This window comes from Neomonachus schauinslandi, chromosome 14 (assembly GCF_002201575.2).
Source record: "Neomonachus schauinslandi chromosome 14, ASM220157v2, whole genome shotgun sequence".
NCBI classification, from domain to species: Eukaryota; Metazoa; Chordata; class Mammalia; order Carnivora; family Phocidae; genus Neomonachus; species Neomonachus schauinslandi.
Window position 1 is genome coordinate 10,585,734 of NC_058416.1, and position 22,200 is coordinate 10,607,933.

Here is a 22,200-nt window from a genome sequence, read left to right on the forward strand (position 1 = left end):
TTCCACTAATAATACACCTTTGAAAGATCCTGAATGGATCTTGTAATGGATCGTTTAAGAGTTATAGTTCATTATGGCACAGATCTATATGTTTAAAATTCCACATGCATATAGGAATTAGGGCTATGTTGCATGAGGCTATATTCTCTTTTTTATACAGAATGATATTAGTTTTATAAGTCTGAATAAGGAGGGCTCATCTTTCATTGTATATCATCATCTTGCTTGCTAAAGAAATAATGTATAGAACTGAATGCATTGTTCAATAATACCACATTGTTCAATAATACCACAGTCTTAATTTCTTGTTACTATTTATATTTTCTTCAGGAACATTAGTCATCCAAGTGACAGCAAATGATGCTGATGATCCTTCAAGTGGCAATAATGCTCGTCTCCTGTACAGTTTACTACAAGGCCAACCATATTTTTCCATTGAGCCAACAACAGGTATTTCTGAATGAAATAAAGTGCAATTCAACAGGATTCAAAGTAGGCAAATGTCAGAGCAAAAATCTTCTGCTTATAAACATGTTATACAGTAGACCTGATGTTTCAATAAATAAATTGGTTGTACTTTTAAACATTTAATTCTTTTTAGGCTTTTAGCTGATTTTTCTAACTTTCAGAAATTGAGTTTTCCAAATCTATACCACAAATCATTTGTGTGTAAGGTATAAAACATATGTAAAGATTACAACAAATCAGTAGGACAAAGAAAACCCAATTTAAAAATATGCTGAAAGACATTTAAAACAATTGACTAAAATTTGATATACAAAAAGCCTGCAAGCATATTAAAAATGATTAACCTCAGTCGTCATCATGGAAATGCAAACTAAAATCACATGAGATACACCTTCATACCCAATTCTCTCCAGAGTCAAACATAGGGAGATACTTGCAGTGTCCGTTTAATACATTCACTGTTTTCTATAGTGATTCATATAAAAGATTATACTTGTAAAACACTTTAGTCCACAATTAAAATGCCGTCACAATATGGTCCAATTTATCCTTTTTTGTTTTTACAGGTCTCACAATTTTTTAATGTACACTTTTCCCCAGACATATCTGAGGACTGGCCATTCTCTTTCTTTGTGTTAGTGTTCCCAAAATCTTTAGGCCAGCATCCCCTTGTCCTATGCACCACCTGAAATTTTTCCTAGTTTTCTTTTTTTCAGTGATAACTACTTTTTCCCTAAATAATTTTATAGAAAGTTGATATTTATTACATTTATTATGTTCCATCATGAGTTTGAAAATCTGAGTGTATATTTATCTCTATTGTAGATTATGAATAACTGTTGGTCAAAAACAAACCTTTCTTCACAAATTATGACTTGAAATAGACTTTAACATCACAGGTGCACAATATTTTTTCCATAAATTTGTTGTTGTAATTTATACATTTATTCATAATTAACTTCTTTCAAATTTAAGGGAAAAGTTAATTGTTAACACACTAATACTATGTTAGAGAAGACAGCAGAAAATAATTTGAGGTAAAAATAAGATATCCCTGTTTTCTACCTGCAGATTTTATTAACATAGTTATTTTATTAAGGGTCTACTAGTGTTCTTAGTATTTGGTGACTATTCTAAACTCCAGGCAGAGTTGGTGTTTATTATTATTATTTTTTTTTCTTCAGGGCAGTGTCTAGCACATTGTAGTGGTTTAAAATGTGGCAAGAGAATGATTATATGATTGAATTCTTAAGAAATTAACTAGGAGGATACCGTGGTTAATAATGAAATAATAATTGAAGTTTTATTACATTTTTAAAGGAGTCATAAGAATATCTTCTAAAATGGATAGAGAACTGCAAGATGAGTATTGGGTAATTATTCAAGCCAAAGATATGATTGGTCTGCCTGGGGCACTGTCTGGAACAACAAGTGTATTAATTAAACTTTCTGATGTGAACGACAATAAACCTATATTTAAGGAACGTAAGTAGAAAAAATCTTGAATTTTCACTATAACATAATTATACATATGTCAAATATAAGCAGGTGTTAGCGTTTACATCTAAAGCACTGCAACAGCACTAGAATTATATAAAATAATTTTTAATTATTCTGCGTGATAATTTTTATTAGTGTGAAAAGTCAAATACAAATGAAAGAGTAATGTGTTTTCTTTTAATTGCTTCTGTAATAATTTCCACAAACTTCATGTCTTAAACAAATTATTATCTTAATGAAATCTGTTACAGGTGTCAGCAGACTAAGTTCAAGGTGTCTGCAGGGCTGTGTTCCCTTCCCAAGGATCCAGGGGAGAACCCATTTCTTTGGATTTGGTTGTTGGCAAAATTCAGTTCTTTATGTTTGTAGGATTAAGGTCTCTGTTTCCTTGATGGCTGTCAGCTGAAGGACACTATTAGCTCCTTAAAGCGTCTTTCTGATTCTTGGATATAACTCAAGCACCTGAAACATAGCAAAAGGGGTCAGATCCTACACACACTGTCATCTCTCTGACCCACACTTTTGCCTCTTCTTCACTTTTAAGGACCGATGTGATTAGACCAGGCCCACTTGGGTGAACCAAGACAATCTCCGCCTCTCAAGATCAGCTAATTAGCAATATGAATTCCACCTGCAACCTTAATTCCCATTTGCCACTTTGTGTAATATGATCATAGGTTCTGGGGGATTAGAACACATATATTTTGGGAGATTCATTTTTCTACCTACCACAGTAATGATTTGAAATGATAATATTTTATTTTTTAATTTTAATTTTATTTTTATCCAATATATTAAAACTAAAAACAGAAATAAACACAATTCACCTATTTCTGTATTCACCTATGATTTATATATATAAAAATATATATATAATATTTCACATATAAGAGAGATCATATGGTCTTTGTCTTTTTTGACTATTTCACTTAGCCTAATGCCCTTGAGGTCTATCCATGTTCTCGGAAATGACAAGATTTCATTCTTTTTTATGGCCAAGTAATATTTGTGTGTGTGTGTGTGTGTGTGTATCATAACTTCTTTATCCATTCATCCACTGATGGACAGTCCCGTTGTTTCCGTATTTTGGCTATTGTGAATAATAATGCAATGAACATGGGAGTGCAGATATCTTTTCTAATAGGTGTTTTCATTTTCTTCGGATGGATACCCAGAAGTGCAATTGCTGGATCCTAAGGTAGTTCTACATTTAATTTTTCAAAAAACCACCATACTGCTCTCCATAGTGGCTGCCCCAATTTACATTCCCACTAATAGTGCACAAGGGTTCCCTTTTCTACACGTCCTCACCAACACTTGTTATTTCTGGTATTTGAATAACAGCCATTCCAACAGGTGTGAGGTAATATTTCATTGTGGTTTTGATTCACATTTCCCTGATGATTAATGATACAGAGCATTGTCTCATGTACCTGTTAGCCGTCTGTACGCCTTCTTTGGAAAAATGTCTATTCAGATCTTCTGCCCATTATTATTATTATTTGATACTGAGTTCTATGAGTTCCTATATATTTTAGCTATTAGTCCCTTATCAGATATATGATTAGCAAATATTTCCTCCCATTCAGTAAGTTGCGTTTTCATTCTTTTGATAGTTTCCTTTGCCGTGCAGAAGCTTTTTAGTTTGATATGGTCCACTCATTTTTTTCTTTTGTTGCTTTTGTTTTTGGTGTCAGATTAAAAAAAAAATCACCAACATCTAGGTCAAGGAGCTAACTGCCTGTGTTTTCTTCTAAGAGTTGGTTTCAGGTCTTAGTTCAAGTCTTTAATCCATTTTGAGTTAATTTTTGTATATGGTTAAGACAATGGCTCTGTTGCATTCTTTTGCATTTGGTTGTCCAATTTTTTCAACACCATTTATTAAAGAAACTGACATTTTGGGGCACCTGGGTGGCTCAGTCGTTAAGCCTCTGCCTTCAGCTCAGGTCATGATCCCAGGGTCCTGGGATCAAGCCCCGCATTGGGCTCCCTGCTCAGCGGGAAGCCTGCTTCTCCCTCTCCCACTCCTCCTGCTTGTATTCCCTCTCTCAATGTGTCTCTCTCTGTCAAATAAATAAATAAAATCTTTATAAAAAAAAAGAAACTGACATTTTCCTATTGCATATTTTTGGCTCCTTTATCATAAATTAACTGGCCATATATGTGTGGGTATCTTTTACTTTTGTAGCATGAATAGGCCCCGACTGCTCTGATAATTTGAGTTGTAAATACAAGTTAAATCACTTGGTGTGCTTCAGAAGGAATTTCTTGTGAAATTCTTAGGAGAAATTATTTTTTTTTCTTAGGATTCCCCTCCCCCCCTCTGAGGATTCTGTCTTAGCTACAGAAATACATTTACAAGCAATTTTAGAAATCATGAGCAATTATCATGATAGGAGGAATATATAAGCATGTATCACAGAGAAAAGTAGATCTCTCTCTCTCTCTTTCACACACACACACACACCCCTAAATGATGCAGATGGGATTCAGTTCAGCTAATTTGTGGCAGGCCCAGAGTTATCAGATCTTCTGACTTTTCAAGAAATATTAGAAATCTGGATGTTTATTTCTGTGCTGTTGTCAAATTTTAAATTTTTCAGGTTAATGTGGCCATTTTTTAAATAATAAAAATGGTATATATTTAAGGTATACAACATGATGTTTTGATATCATATACATAGCAGAATCATTACTACAGTCAAACTAACTAACATATCCATCTCCTCACATTGTTACCTTGTGTGGGTATGTGTGTGTGGTGAGAGCACCTGAGATGTTCTCTCAGTAAATTCCCATTATACAATATAGTATCATTAACTATAGTCACTAAGCTGTACACGGGATTTTTAAACTTATTCATCCTACATCATTGCAGCTTGTACAATTTAAGCCACATGTCCTCATTTCTTTATGAGTAAATGAAACAGCTCCTCTTTGGATGGAATTTAGGCAACAAGGCAGCAGTTTGTGACCTTCATCTTCATGTTATAAAATGTATTATCTCTACAAAGTGTGTGTCCTAACGACAAGAAGGTGATGTGTAATTAAATCTGAAATACCCAGGACTTCATAAAATGACTGCCAGATACTAAATGTAGAAAAGTAGCAGGTGAATATATTGAATAAATCTAGTCTATGTTTTATTCAGATGAAGGTGAATAATAAGTTGAGGACTCACGAAGGCAGTACCCCCAAGGAATGTTTGTTGAGACAAGAATGTCCTTGAAGCTCTGCTGCCATCCTTATTTCTTTTCATTTTTCTCAACTTCAACATTATATATATATATACACATATATATACACACACATATATATATACTTCAGTGTGCATATATAATTATATAACAATGTGTGCATATAATATATAACTATGTGTCTATGAACATTGATAAACAATCTATAATTATAAATAACAATGTATATATATGTATGTATTGATATATATCTGAATAAGTTAGAATATTTAAAATACTTTCTAAAATTCTTATAGCTACCCAGACCCCTCATGTAAGATGATAGCATTACTACTTTCAAATTTGAGTGTGGGTGTACATGATTCTAGCACCATAAAGTTACCTCACTCTTTAAAATAGTTTTCTCTATTTCCATCCCACACCGTAATTATGTGAAAATATGTATATTGACTATTCTTCCAGAACAGAAGCATGCTGACCTCCTTACTCTTGTTCAAACTGCTTTCCCTTATTGTAATCCCATTATCCTCCTCTCATTTTAAATATTTAATACATATCTCCTCTGATATGTACAACCTCCCCTCACCTCTCAATCAAGGGTATCCACACTGCCTGTTAATGACTACTAACATTCAAAACATGTGGTTGTTGTTTTCATCTTAAAAACAGAATAAAATAAATACATTATTGACTCCACTTCCATATCTAGCTAACCATGCTTCATTTTCTTTTCTTTTAGAGAAAAGAATTTTTAAAGTGTTGTCAAACTCATCAACCTATTTACTGTCTTTTAAACTCTTTGGAGCCCACTCTAGTTCAGTTTCATCCACGCTACTTGACCAAACTGATCTGGTCAATTCTATCAATCTATGTGCAACTAAATCTCAGTCCTAATATAGTATGATTCTCAGTCCTAATATAGTGTGATTTTTCAGCAGGATTTGACAGGATTACTCCGTTCTCATGTACTTTATTGTCTATCTCACTGGTCACTTTTTAATAGTCTCCCTTTGTCTTCACCTCTACAAACTGTAAACTTTGGTGTATTTCTGCTATCAAGCCTTAGGACCTCATTTCTCTTCCTTTTGCATTCACTCCTTGATGTTCTCATCTGGCCACAAGACTTTAAATGCCACCTCTACGCTGACAACTCCCAGATATATACCCCCCAGTATGAGCCTCTCCAATGAACCCCCCCATGTGGATATCCAACTGTCTACTCAATATCTTCATTTATATGTTATATACATTTAAACTTGACATATATTTGAGTTCTTGATCATGCCTGCCTCCTCCTCCAAACCTCTTCTTTTTACAGCTTTTCCCATTTCAAAGACTACCAAATCCAGCCTTCACATTGCTCAGGGCAAAATCTCGCCCATTCAATTCAAATTTAGCTCAATTCAAACAATTCAACTTGGATTACACTGGGTCAAATCTAGGTCAATTCTAATTTCTAACTCAGACTGAATCGATGATCAATTCTGCACAATTCCTGCTAGTCTCTGATTTTCAGTATTCTGTGAGTACACACACACACATACACACACACACACACACACACACACACAAGCTCTCCTGATAATAGAAACTTACTTTAAGGATTTTGAAGTCAGCTTCCCCTCTGTTCTTTCTCTCATATCCAAAATTCAGTCCTCTGCAGATACTGTTGGCTCTACCTTTTAAAAATATCCATAATCTGAACATTTCTCACCAATTTTATTTGCAACCTTGGATCATGCTACCTTCTTAATTTGTCTCCATTATTACCATACGCTCCCATCTAGTCTCTCTGCTTTTGTTCTCCTCTGTTCGACTTCCAACACAACTTCAGTGATCTTGTTGTAATGCAGGTCAGATCATATCACTTAAATGTCTTACCATGTCACTCAGAGAAAAAGTCACAGGCCTTAATATAACCTCCATTGTCCTAAATAATTTGCCATCATCCAGTCCTGTTCCATTACCTCTAGGAGATCATGTACTAGCATTATACTCCTTGTTCATGGACAAACCAACACAAGGCAATTGACCTACTCTCTGTCACTGGAAAACTTCAGCCACTAGTTTTGTGGCCTTTTGGCTTGCTCTTCCCACTTCCTGAAATTCTGTTTTCTCAAGTATACATTTTCCCACAATGAAAAAACAAAACAACAACAACAAAAAAAGCCATTTTGCAGCAGAGTTAAGCTGTTACTTCCTGAAAATAGTAAAAATATTGGCAACTTTTAAGTAACATTTCTCCCATGTTAAAAAGGAGAGGACATCTCACAAGGCAATCTGTGAAGTGACTTGCCATATTCTATCAGTAATCTCTTTAAGGAAAAATTTTATTATGTGCTCCTTTTCTAAATTCTACAAAGTTTCACTTTTTCTTTTAAAGATTTAATTTATCTGAGAGAGAGATAGCCCATGAGCGTGGGGAGGGGCAGAGGTAGAGGGAGAAGCAGGCTCCTCGCTGAGCAGGGAGCCGGACATGGGACTCTAGGTGGGGCTCAATCCCAGTACCCTAAGATCAGGACCTGAGCCGAATTCAAATGCTTAACTAAATGAGCCATCCAGGCCCCCAAGTTTCATTCTTTAGAATATTGATATATATGACTATTTCCTACATTTTAACATAAGCCACAAATAGTAATTTACAAATAGCTAACTCTTTATCAGTTTTATGCAAGTTACTTCTGAAAAATAAAGGAAACAAACTTGATTATTTTTATTTACATCTATGTATTTCAAATATAACTGCCATTGTTTTCACGTGACTGAAACAATGGGGTCATCTGAGAAGCTCATGGTTTTCCTACTTCATCCACTCACTAACTCCTGTGGATCCACTTTTTTTTTTTTCCCCCTCATTTCCACTATGGCCAACACACTCAGGCTCAGAATCTAAAAATCAAACTATTATCCTTAGAGCTACTTGTTTGCTTTATTCTCTCCCATCTCTAATCCACACTTACATTTACGAGTAACTTTAGATATCAGAGAATGCTTAAGTGAAATTGAAAACTATTTTTATCAAGTTTAATTGGGATGGTTGAATGATATAATAAAAAAATCCAAAAATATCAACAAAGTATACATATGAATAGAAATTTGGAAATTATATGTACTGGTGCTAAGACTCCCTAAGTTATATTTGAGAGACATTAATAGATGCTCAACTAGGATATTAGGGAAATACAAAATACAGATCAAAAAAATAGAGAAGAAGAGATAGACAGATAGATAGATAGATAGATGATAGATACTGATTTAGAATAAGTAACTGGTAGAAAGTGAGAGTATGGGTTTTCCCATAGTCCACAAAAATGGGGTGCTAAAATTGGAAATTTCTTATGTTTATTATTTGTGTGAAATATCTTGAATTTTGTTTTTAAAGGTTTATACCGCTTGACTGTTTCTGAATCTGCACCCACTGGGACTTCAATAGGAAAAATCATGGCATATGATAATGATATTGGAGAGAATGCAGAAATGGATTACAGCATTGAAGATGATTCACAAACATTTCACATAATTACTAATAATGAGACACAAGAAGGAATAGTTATATTAAAAAAGGTAGATATATTTTCAATATTTACTTTGCAGAAGAATACAAAATCAAATCAGAAATACATATAATTATTTTGTGTAGCCAGTTAGTTATTGCTTCATGAAGTAATTGAAATGAGAACCTGTGATTTATGATTTAGGGAGCAAAGGAACTTAGAGATGAGACAGAGTTATTACAAAGTCTCAAATTATTGTAGAACAGTTTTTTATTTTATTATGCTTTTAAAGATTTTTAGAGGACAAACGTTTTGGAAAGATATTAAATAAAAAAATTAATTCTCAATTCCATAGGATATTTATGCCCAAACAAGTATAATTTTAATCCTAAAAATATATAGTTACTATTCTAAAACATTTTATGACAGACATAAATAACAAAACACAGGGATTTGCAATGCAGCTGCTTAATGATAATATTAGAGGGATCAAACCAAGTACATAATAAGCGAAATCTGACTAAAAAGCAACTGAGACTTAATAACCCAACCTTTTTCCTAAATAGTGCCTTGGGTTACTGAAGCCATTTCTTCTTCTGTATGCTGTATTTCTTTGTAGAAAGTGGATTTTGAGCACCAGAACCAATATCGTATTAGAGCAAATGTTAAAAACCGCCATGTTGATGAGAAGCTCATGGAATACCATGTTGAAGCTTCCACCACTCTCATTAGGGTCCAGGTGGAAGATGAAGATGAACCTCCTGTGTTCCTCCTCCCATATTACCTATTTGAAATCTTTGAAGAAAGCCCGCATGGATCATTTGTAGGCATGGTCTCCGCCATAGATCCAGATCAGAGGAAATCTCCTATCAGGTATGTTTGGGAGGCCAGCTTCATATTAATAAATGAGTGAATACAAATTAGGCTGAAAATAAAATTTCATAGAAATGTAATAAAGATAAATCTGTATTCCTCTATATGGTACTTATTAAGTTTGCAACAATTTAAACCAGTTAAAACAGGGAGCTCACTATTGATAAAGTTGTAGTGAAATAAGCAATTGCAGTCATAAAAGAAATAGGTAATCACCAACCAAAATTCAATGAAATCAACTCTACTCATTTGGGGTAAGTAGTGAGGGAAAAGAAACAGTTGATTATGCCAAGTCAGAAACAAAGCTGACCAAAATGCACTCCATTTAAATACTGCTTAATATTCAAAAATTGAGAAAGCTTTCCCAAGATACCACTTAAAATAGTAAAAATGAAATAAATGCAGTCGGTTAGAAATAGTTTCTGTATTGCAATTAAACAATGCTTATCATCTATTAATCTAGTCTGTTATTTTCAGATACTATATTTTCATTTTTTTTCAGTATTTGACTGTAGACCTGGTTAGGCATAAAAACCTGCTGCGTTTCCTTCCACCACCTTCCCTACTCATCTGTTCTCCACACTTCACAGTTCTGAGAATTTGACAAACTTCCATGTATTTATTAAGATGCTGGCTACTTGGGCGCCTGGGCGGCTCAGTCATTAAGCGTCTGCCTTCGGCTCAGGTCATGATCCCAGGGTCCTGGGATCGAGCCCCGCATCGGGCTCCCTGCTCTGCGGGAAGCCTGCTTCTCCCTCTCCCACTCCCCCTGCCTGTGTTCCCTCTCTTGCTGTGTCTCTCTCTGTCAAATAAATAAATAAAAATCTTTAAAAAAAAAAAAAGATGCTGGCTACTGCTTTGCACTTTGTAGGGGCTATGATACAAAGAAGCTTCTTCAAATTTTTGAGACAGAGGAATGATCCCACTTTTCCAGTGTAATTCCTAATCATAAAACACTGACTTCTAATATGTAGATATAGTTCTTATTTAGTAATAGTACTTTCAGTAATTAATGTAAGCATATGTGTGGTAAAATTATAATTATAACCCAGTAAATGAATTCTTTAGATTTTTTAAATTGGTGTATCTATTCACCTATGTATTGTTCTTCTGAGAATACTAAAGAATACATAATTCTAAAAAAAATGATTTAAGGATTAAGATGTTTATTATATTATTATTTATAATAATAAAGTGTTGGAAACAATTTAAATATCTACTCATAGTATAATTAAGACAATAGATGATAAATGCTTGACAGTGATGCTTATGAACATAGCTAAAAACATGGCATGATTTGAAAATAATACAGAATCACTAGAGTTGTATATCTACTACCAGTAAAAATATTACCTATCTTTGAGTCAAATAAGTGAACCACACCCAAATATTAACAGGGGTTATGTGTTTTATAGTATCACTGTTGGTGGTTACTTTATTTTCTACCAAGAATATTTTAGCTAATATTTTTTACCTTATACTGAAATTAATTCCTTAAAATTTTTTGTTAGTACCTAACAAAAGAATACTTTTTAAAATGTCTTTTATGGACATTGTTTCATTTAGAGGTGCCTTTTAAATAAGACTGCTTTTCATGTTTGTTAGGATGAAAATAGCCCCTTGAACACATTTCAGTAGGTACGCCCCCTCCATTTTTTTGTTTGTTTGTTTGGAGCAAAAGATCCAAAACATATTTGAAATCAAATGCTAAATGATTTCAATTTGAGTTTAATGCGATATATCTTCCTTAATACTCACTACATGGCAAGAAATATGGAAACCAAAGGAAATTAAAGGGTATTCTATTTTACTCTCAGGGGTATTCTCTGCTTGGGGGAAAGAAATTAGCACATAGTAAACAAATTACATTATATACAATTCAAATAACTCATATTATTTAGTTTTTCCTTCCATGTAATAATTACCTGGTATTTCTCCGAAGTATGGAGATTCCCAGTCTGTTTCAGCAAGTCTTGGGTGAGATAAACTGGCTTAACAAATTGTTCTTGCCATTGTTGTCATTGTTAAGTGCAGAAAAGCATGAGAAAATATGCCTTGAAATGAATTATAAGTTTTGTGGTAAATGTTTAAGAAAAATGAGGTGCAGGTATGAAGAAAGAATGCAATAATTAGACCTGAAATTGATCAGTCTTCAGCAAGACAACCAAGGGGGGGGGGGGAAGAATGGACAAAAATTAACATTACCAAAAATGAAAAAAGTGAACACAACTTTTGATCCCATAGACATTAAACAATATTATAGGGAAATGCTATGAATGACTTGAAGCCCATGAATTCAGACCAATTCCTTGAAATTCCTTCAAGGAACCTACCAACATTCACATAAAAAGACAAATAACCTGAGTAGTCATATGTGTGAGAAATGGGAAGAGCTTTGTGGGTATTCGGGAATGTCAGGAGTGTTCTCCTGTGGAAGAGGCTGTCTTTAAACATCTTTCATCTGTATTCTAACAGAAGCCCTTAAAAATCCTTGAAACACCCAGTGGATCTGCAGCCTACTTGGAAAAGTCCAGCTTTTGTATATGGGGGTTGGGTCTTGTGTGTCTCAGTTGCTTTGTCTGTAAAGTGGGAACAGTACTTTTGTAGAGGCATGTGAGGATTAAGAACCAGAGGCACAGACAGAGGCACAGCATGCATGGAAGAACCATTTCTTTATCATTCAGGCAAGAGCTGTTGGCAATGGGAAAACAGCGCACAGTCACATGGTATTCATTCAGCATTTTTGTAGGAATGAAGAGTTCCATAAAAAGGAATTCCAAAATGAACCAAACATCAAAACTTCACATTTTAAGCTTTTTAGCTCAAGCTCTTTCTAAAATGTATAGCGCACATCTTTCCTAGTTACTGATGACACAAGGTCATGATTTTTAAAAACTTTTATTTGAAAATTATGTCAAACATTTGATTGGTTTTATATGGAATGGCTTATTATAGAAACAGGATATTCTAGATGTTTAATACAAAATATTAACTGTTAAACTACTGTTGCTCTTTGTCAACAAATCTCTTAGGAAATGTGACCATTTGTGGATATGTCAGTAAACTGCTTATAAAGTTTTAAAATGGGGTAGAGTTAAAACCAAATTCCTCTGAAGCTTAATTCTCTGTAATTTCTATTTTAATTCTCCCCTGAACACCAGTCTACAAATCAGTGTGGTATTTTTAGAGACCTGTCAATTCAAGATTAAAATATTCTCATCTCCTGCCACGTAATTATGGCAAACCTCATTGATGTCTCATCAAAGTCTTCAGGAATATACGTGCAATGAGAAGTCATCATTGAACCCAAGTTATTACTCTTCTTTAATTTTTATTATTAATCATTTGCAAGCAGATAAGACATGCTGAGTACTTCAAAGGCTCCTTTCATTGTGGAGTTTGAGATCATTTTTCAGGCTTTTGCATGAGGGAATTTTATTATCTGGCTTCTTTCCATGCACATTCTAACAGCATATTCCATCTACTATCATTACTTTTGGGGGATCTATACACACACACACATCTCATTTTTATTAAATATTATCCAAGCGTTTTCTTTAAACAAACAAACCCAAACATTTCTCATATGTCCGCAATCAGGTAATTATAATATAATGTACACATTTAGCAAGCATCCATATGGTGTAGGAAAGAGACTTAGCAGTTTAGGGTGAGGATATGCTTTGTGTCGCTTCAAAGGTAAAAAAAAAGGTTAACAAGCAGTAATTTTTACCACTATTTATTTATACTTCTCTTAATTTTGCAAATGACATTTTACCATTTCTTTTTAGCTAAATCATTCACTTATTAAAATTTTCTTTTGGGATTGAGAATGAATTACATGCGTTTAGATTTAGCATACATCAGTTTAAATCTGAGACCATTTTAGCGTAATTTTTTTCTTTTTAACCCTCACTGAGTTGAATCTTAAATATATGCATGCACCTTTCTAAAAATTGTTCAGCATTACATTTGCTTATATTGAGCATGCATTTAATTTGTCTAATTGCCTCAAAAAGGTTTTTTTTTTTTTTAAAGATTTATTTATTTATTTGAGAGAGCGAGAATGAGAGAGAGAGAGAGAGAGTACATGACGGGGGGAGGGTTAGAGGGAGAAGCAGGCTCCTCGCTTAACCAACTGAGCCACCCAGGCGCCCCGCCTCAAAAAGGTTTTATGTGTCACAGTTACACAGACAAAATAATAAAATTAAAGAATACTTTTTTTTTTTTGGTGCAGGTATTCTATGACCGGAAGCAAAGTGTTCAGTATTGATACCAACGGCACAATCATCACAACTCACCCTCTTGATCGAGAGATTAGTGCTTGGTACAACCTAAGTATTATAGCCACAGAGAAATGTAAGTACTCATTTAGGATCACACATTGATAAAGCATATATTTAAACCCTTCAATAATCTCCAAATGTAGGGACAGAAGCTAGCTTAAAATTTGTTGGAATTGGAGTTAAATTATATATACGTCAATTCATATATGTGTATTTTATTTTATTACTTTAGATTACCAATGTCTGTTCATTCCTATTATAGTTTATTTATATACTTACCACTAAATACTTTAAGATTTTTTATTATGACAAACTGAATATAAATTTTGAAAATTTTTTTTAACTGAGATATATTTAATATATATTTTCTATGGGTTCTCTTTTAAGTTATGAGTTTAATGAGAAAAGAGTCTTATATACAGTATCCCCCCCAAAAAAATCGACCCTTAAAAAAATACATATAGGTGGAAAGAAGTTATAATACTTATTTCATAGGAATCTTTCCCTTAGAGAAAATTTTTTAATTTAGAGAAATGTTTAATTAATGTTATACATTCTTTTACTACTATCTAAGGAGTAGTAAACCTAATGAGTGAGAATTAAAATTTTAAATTTAAAGTAATTTAAAATTGACTAGTAATATCATACCCTTTAACCATAATCAGTTTAGACTGACTGTATTAGTTCACAAGGGGACTATTCTAGAAATAAAACACAGAATGCCTGTGCCTTGTTCTATTTCTGGAACAAAATGTTAGCTATACTCTTGGACATTAGGGACAGGGTAACACTTCTTTTTTTTTTTTAAAGATTTTTTATTTATTTATTTGAGAGAGAGAGAATGAGAGAGAGACAGCATGAGAGGGAGGAGGGCCAGAGGGAGAAGCAGACTCCCTGCTGAGCAGGGAGCCCGATGTGGGACTCGATCCGGGGACTCCAGGATCATGACCCGAGCGGAAGGCAGTCGCTTAACCAACTGAGCCACCCAGGCGCCCCCAGGGTAACACTTCAACACAGCCTTTTAAAACTTTAAGCATTTAAAAATAATCATATTTCAATGAAGCTATGGGAAAGAATATGAAGGGTTCAAACGACAAATATTCACTGGTGCATTACAAACAGTCAGACATTTTCAAATTAAGCATACAGTGGAATCTGTGCTAATAGTCACATCTTCAGTAATCAGTGGGGACCAGTTACTGTTGTTGTGTGTTTTTATTTTTGTTTTTTATTTTTTGGTTTTTGGTTTTTGTTTCCAGAGATAGGCAGACGAGGGGCGCCTGGGTGGCTCAGTCGTTAAGTGTCTGCCTCCGGCTCAGAGATAAGCAAATGATTCCATTTTCAGGGTGTAAAAAGTAGATAAAATCATCCTAATTTACTACTTGGATAGTGTCTTCAAAATTATCAATTAATTTGGTATTAAGTCAACCATATTAACTAATTTAAGCTCAAAGGAATAGATATAACACAATATAAAAGATTATCAAGATCATCCCCTTTATTTAATTGATGAGTTTATTGTAGTTGGGTAAATAATTAAATTTGTGAATATGAAATGTTCTAGAATGCATCCTTTATAACTGATTTTGCGTAAATTTTAATAATCTCGTTTACTTTTCTGGCTTTTTTATTTTAAACCTTTAAACATATATCTTATTCCTTACATATTGAGCAGTGGCTGGGGATATGGTGGAGTGGAAAGCATCTCTTGCATATTTTTTTTGTCATGCATTGAATAGCTCTATGGAAACACTACAGGAGGACTGAGTCTGGGTTTTGAATTTTCCATTTAACTTAACAACAAAGACTGAGGTGCAAATATCTGCTGCAACAGAAGAAATGCCAAGGCTCTTGGTGTCACAAAACACAAAGATGCTTATTCTAAAAGCAAGAAGCTTTTATTCATTGGGTTTTCTGAGAACAAATTATTTATAATATCACTATTTACAAAACTGTTGAGAAAAGGCATTCGAATCAGTTCAATCCCTTCAAAGGGAAGGTTGGGTATCTTTAAAAAATGTATTTCTCTATAAAATGGTTTTTTAGCTATTACAAGAGCATGTTTTAATAAATGTATATAAACTGTAAGCTTATTTTATATACAAGGTGGAATTTTTGTAAGAATATATCATTTACTTTTTGTTAAATTAGGCTGCAATATGAGTTATTAGAAAGCAGAATCTTGAAAATGTATTATGTGTATTCTGAGACAAAAAACATTCTAATATTTTATGAATGAATAGAAAAAAAGGATGAATGAGTGATTGGTATGAAAAGTTTGTAAGATAAGCCAATTATACCTGAATCCCATTAATTCCATAATTACTTTTATCAAAAAGTTGTCATGAAGATCTTTAAAGAGACATTGTTTGAAGTATTTTTGTGTTGACCCCGCCCTTTTTTAAGACAGTGGAAGTAAATTGTAGCATCACAAAATGAAATAAAAACAGTCACACAAATCTCTGGGTTGCAAGATAGCTACTGTCCCAAAAAGTTATTAATTCAACCTATGTATGTATATTTGCATATATACTACAAAGTATATTATTTAATCAGTTTAATTATCTCACTACATACTGTGTTCAGAGGTGATAGCCAAAAATTCAGTGACCAGGGGCGCCTGGGTGGCTCAGTTGGTTAAGCGACTGCTTTCAGCTCAGGTCATGATCCTGGAGTCCCTGGATCGAGTCCCGCATCGGGCTCCCTGCTCGGCAGGGAGCCTGCTTCTCCTTCTGACCCTCCCCCCTCTCATGTGCTCTCTCTCTCTCTCATTCTCTCTGTCTCAAATAAATAAATAAAATCTTTAAAAAAAAAAAAAAAAAATTCAGTGACCAGCACAACAGAAATAATCAGATGAGACTTGAGATCTTTCTAAACTATTGCTCCTTACCAGTTGATCTATAGATTTCACCTTATTAAGGAAAACAGTGGCTCCAAATGTTCTCTGTAACGTACTTATATATGTGAGTGGGTGTGGGAGCATATAGTATTCAGGCGATAGAACTGTTTCAATTTGTAGTTTACAATATTACTTATTACATAGGTTTGCACTAAGGACCATAGATATTATAATGGTGTATATACTGAGGAAAATAAAGATACAACAACGACAATAAAAACTGGATACCGTTTGTGATTCACAGGGGAAAAAAATTCTAGCTTTGTCACTTCTTGTATTTTTAGATATTTGTTTATAAAATACATATTTTGCAAGCTGTTGTGAGTATTGGTGAGTTTTCAGGAATTACATGTTATTAAATAGATTTCTTTTATTGCATATAAATATGTGTATGATTATGAAAGTATATATATGCCTATATACTTTGTGTAAAATTCTACAGTTAGTAGCATTTTTATAGCTCTTAATACAGATTTGAAGCAAACGTTATTTCTGTTTCAGAGAAGATGAATTTGACACTTAGGCAGTTTATTTGCCCAGCTCCTAAGTGATGAAGCCAGGGACTGATCACAATTGTATCTGATTCCAAAGCCTGTCTTAATCCTATGCCACACTGTTTCTTACTGAGAATATGAGAAATGATACTTGCTTCTGGTGTTTTCTGGTTTAAATATATGCACAATAATCTTAACGAAGTTTCATTTTTCTATTTTTCTCTTTAAAAATAAAGTTTAATTACAAAGGTATTTCAATTAGTGACTCAAACGTAATGTTTGAATCAGTTCATGTTGTGTGACCTCCTCAGAGCCAAACACCTGATAATCTCTATAAGTACATTAGCTAAATTCTCCTCTGATACATGTTCTGACTCTGCTCTGAGGTGTGCTCATCGCATTCTGTTGCTATTGTTTGTCCATGTTCATTTGTTGATGAAATCATGTGTGGCTGGTGACGTTATAGTCATTGAAGGGGAGTTTAGGAGATGATTACCTTTTTGAATAGATTTTGAAGAACAGTGTCCTATTGTGCAAAAGTATGTTAATAGCATGGTTTTTTTGGGGGGGGGGAATGCCTGGGTGGCTCAGTCGGTTAGGCATCTGGCTCGTGATTTTGGCTCAGGTCATGGTCTCATAGGTCATGTGATCAAGCCCTGACTGGGATCACACTCAGTGGGGAGTCGGCTTGAAGTTTCTCTCCCTCTGTCTCTCCGCCCCCCACACACATATGTGCATGCATGTGCATGTGCACGCACGTGCTCTCTCTCTGTAATAAATAAAAATCTTTAAAAAAGACATTTTTAAAAATAAATTTTCTCTTGAAACTTTAAAGCCAGAATATATTTATATTATAATAATTGTTTTATATTTGAAGATAGCAAAATAAAACACATGTAAACATTTAAAAACAATAAATTAGGGTCACCTGGGTGGCATAGTCAGTTGAGCATCTGGCTCCAGGTTTTGGCTCAGGTAAAGATCTCAGGATCCTGGGATCAAACCCCACAGGCTCCACACTCAGCAGGCAAGTCAGCTTGAGAATTCTCTCCCTCCCCCTGCTCATGCATGCTCTCTCCTTCTCCTTCTGAAATAAATAATAAATCTTAAAAAAATAAAAAATAAAAACAACAAATTAGTGGACTTGAAAACATTTTAATTCTTTTGAGGAAAAACAAGTAAATAAGGTTTCAAAGTGAATTCAAGGGACAAAATAGAATAAAACAAGAAGTTTAATAGATATGTAATTTTAGATACAGAATTTCATAAAATGTGATTAGATCAACATTGAAGTTGGTCACTTGATGCAAAAATTATCAATTTAGTAAATTTATAAACTTAAAATTTTGTGGATTATAGAGTATTATAATAAAACAAATAATTTATAGGGATGCCTGGGTGGCTCAGTTGGTGAAACATCTGACTCTTGATTTCTGCTCAGGTAATGATCTCAGGGTCCTGGGATCCAGCCCAGCATGGGGCTCCTCATTCAACAGGGAGTCTGCTGGAGATTCTCTCTCTCTCACTCCCTCTGCCACCCATCCCCCCGGCCCATGCTCACATGTGCTCACCCTCATTCTCTCTCAAATAAATAAATAAATCTTTAAAATAATGACAATAATAATAATAATTTATAAATAAAAGAAGATTAAAAATGCAGTCAAGGAAAACAAACTTGTAAATGCCTGTGAAAGGCAAACTGAAAATAAACTGAATATATTTATTTTACACAGAATTTAATACTTAGAAGTTAATCACTGTTTCAGAAATAAGTGATTAGAAATGTTATCAAGTACAGGAATTATACAGTTCATGCTGTTCTGCTCCTGGCATTTTAGATCAGTTTTCTTAGAATTAAAAATAGTATTTTTAGATAAAAGAGATGATATTCCCACTATTATTTTTATTATAAAGCTGAAAAATTACAGTATGGGGAATGAAATTCCAAAATAAAATATAATTAGATAAACATTTTCAGAAAGCCACAAAGTTAGTGTATATTTAACTCATCATTGGGAAGATTTTTTGAATTTTTTTGTTTCAGTTTAAGAAAAATTGGTTAGAAGAAACTTTTTTAACACCAAGTAACCAATTTTCATGTACTTTTTCTCTCTGGGATTTTTTTTTTAATACTCGTTATATATTTTGGAATCGACAGGTTGATTAACGTACATCCATCACAGTGAATGGCAACATAAATGCCATGCCAGGAGTTCTGTAATTACCATTATCTTTCTTTTTTTTTTTTTTTAGGATTCACTTTTTTCTTTAATTTTATTTTATTATGTTATGTTAATTCTCATATATTACATCATTAGTTTTTGATGTAGTGTTCCGTGATTCATTGTTTATGTGTAACACCCAGTTCTCCATTCAATACACGCCCTCTTTAATACCCATCACCATGGGATTTTTTCTTGTTTCACATCATTAACTCATTTTAGAACAATTTTGGAGAAAATATTTGTATGTGCCAATTTCTTATTAATGTGGTATCAGTATCAAAAATAATTGCTTGAGGGGTGCCTGGGTGGCTCACTTGGTTAAGTGTCTGATTCTTGGATTCAGCTCAGGTCATGATCTCAGGGTCCTGGGATGGAGCCCCAAGTTGGACTCTGCGCTGCAGGGAGTCTGCTTGAGATTCTCTCCCTCTGCTCTCTCTCTCCTTCTCTCTCTCTAAAATAAATAAATAAATCTTTAAAAAAAATTTTTGACCATACAGGTCTCAATAGTAATATGAACAAACAACCTGAATGGTGGAAAACTGAGAATCACAAAATTGTTACAAACACTTGCCGCACAAGGTGAATAACTTGAAACTTTTGTGTAACAGTTATGCTGATTATAGGAAAGAGATGTTCCATTTTAACATTTGTTTCCCCAGGAAATGAAGTTCATTGTATTCAGTCTCTTTCCTGGAAACTTTCCCAAATTAAGCACCAAGCTATTTATCAGCATGCCAGCTAAGTGAATAAAACTACTAACTACTTTTAAATGAAGCTGTGAAAACATATGTATGTTTTGTACAGTCATAACAATTTTAATTTAAACTTAAATTTAAACAGATTTTCCAGGAAAAATATAAAAACTTTAAATGAATTTCTTACTATTTTTTAAAGTATTTGTGTGTGAAATACTTTCTCCGTTTTAATTACTTAAGCAAAAAGTTGTTCTGTGGGTATATATTATATGTGTAAGCCATAAAAAATATAAGCCTTAATTTTTGAATAATTCTATCTTGAAATCTCTAGAAATAGCTATATCTTAATGTTTTATTTATCTGTTTTCATCCTAAGCATAACACAATAGAGAAGAGTCTCGAGATGATAATTCTTACGATAGGTCTTAAGATGATAAATACTAAAGGCCAGATTTTTTGGTATGTAATAAACCTTGCAAATTATAATTCTTAATCAATTGGAAATTAAAATTTCTGTCATAATTGCAACTGCTATTTATTGGAAAAACAATTAGAAACAGGCTCTTCCCACCCCAGAAAAACAACTCCATAATAGTGGAATGGAGAGAAAACAGTTTTATAATTGAAAAGCATTCAAACAGAATTTGATGTGCATTACAGGAATCTGTTGAGATTTCCAAGTCAGAAAGAAATTTCACCCTATTATAAAATCAAGCATCATGTTCTCATGGTAACCAAGTGCTAGCCTTCAAGTAGGGAGACTTAACACCATGTGTCACACATAATGCACTCTGTTTTTGTTAACTGACTTTATCCAAAGGAAAACTAAATTTCTCAGATTTTTATGACAAGAAGTAGTTTTGAATTTTGGTCAAAGCCTTTGCTGAAACAAGGCTCCTATCCTCCAACAGAAACTGGGAGAAAGGAGTGTCATTTTCCTTGATAATTATATTTCAAAGAGTTGGCTCCCAGTACTTGAGAAAGACAAGCTGGGTTGTGAAGTTGACATTTATTCAGTTTTTAAAAGGTTTATATACATTAAAAAAAATAGAGAGAGAACTTAAATTACAAGTTTCCTAAAGTAAATGCTTTAAGAAGAGGAAAGAGGGAAAATCTTTTCCCTTATTTTCAACAGAGATAATTAAGCCTTTTTTTTTTTTATGTATTTGCCCATACAAATTACAATTGCAAATATAATGCTTTTGCAATAACATAAGAACAGGATATTATAAAGTCATCAAAACAACAAAGAAACCTTCCTCTCCTCACTCTTTAATTGTATGTACCTTCCCACACCATTTTTTGAATTAAAAAAACCATTTAAAATAATGATATGCAAATACACAATATATTATGGGGCAACTTGCTTTTTTTATCATTTCGCAAAATGCCGTGTGTATCACTGCTGATTAATAGATAAATAAAATAATAATATTTAATATTTATTGCTTATGTATACCCTAAGTAATCTTATAAATGCTTTATATGTTTTAATTAATTTAATCTTTATAACAGCTCTTATAAGGTTGGTTACTAGTATCTTTTCCATTTTGCAGAGGCAACTGAGATGGTAGTTAAGCGTTTTTATCAAATTGAGGATCAAGATTAAAATCTATTTTTAAAGCTCACCATATTCATATGTTTATTACGTTAGCTCATTCATTTTTAATAAGCACACACAATTTCATAGTGTGGTTGTAATTTATTTCTCAGTTCCCTTTTGATATGCATTTGGGTTATTTTCAGTTATTTGAGATGAAAAAAAATTCTAGAATAAGTAAATTGGACACATACTCTCTGCATATACTAGTGGCTTGGACGGTAGCATAGGTTTCCCAAAGGAATTACGGGGTCAAAGATATGTCTAGCTTATCTCTTACTGTCTACTACCAGATTAGGTTCCAGAAAAGGTTTACATCCCTGCTATTTCTCAGTACTCCACCATCACTGTCTCTGTTTTTCATATTTAACACAGAACCCACAGACTAAGTCATCATTATCTGCACTTCTGGTGAGCCAGAGTGTGTGTGAATATTCTGATAGAGCAGCATGTTTCAGATGTGGGCAAT

General features: G+C 33.5%; 1 protein-coding gene across 1 annotated transcript in view; it reads left to right on the plus strand.

The window, feature by feature from the left end:
* Nucleotides 1-22,200, plus strand: part of CDH19 (cadherin 19) — a 72,528-nt gene that overhangs the window by 19,047 nt on the left and 31,281 nt on the right. Inside the window, exons 3-7 of the mRNA XM_021686407.1 lie at nucleotides 331-450; nucleotides 1,789-1,953; nucleotides 8,548-8,729; nucleotides 9,279-9,532; nucleotides 13,770-13,891. Coding sequence (XP_021542082.1) covers nucleotides 331-450; nucleotides 1,789-1,953; nucleotides 8,548-8,729; nucleotides 9,279-9,532; nucleotides 13,770-13,891 — 843 coding nt within the window. The remainder of the gene's footprint in view (nucleotides 1-330; nucleotides 451-1,788; nucleotides 1,954-8,547; nucleotides 8,730-9,278; nucleotides 9,533-13,769; nucleotides 13,892-22,200) is intronic.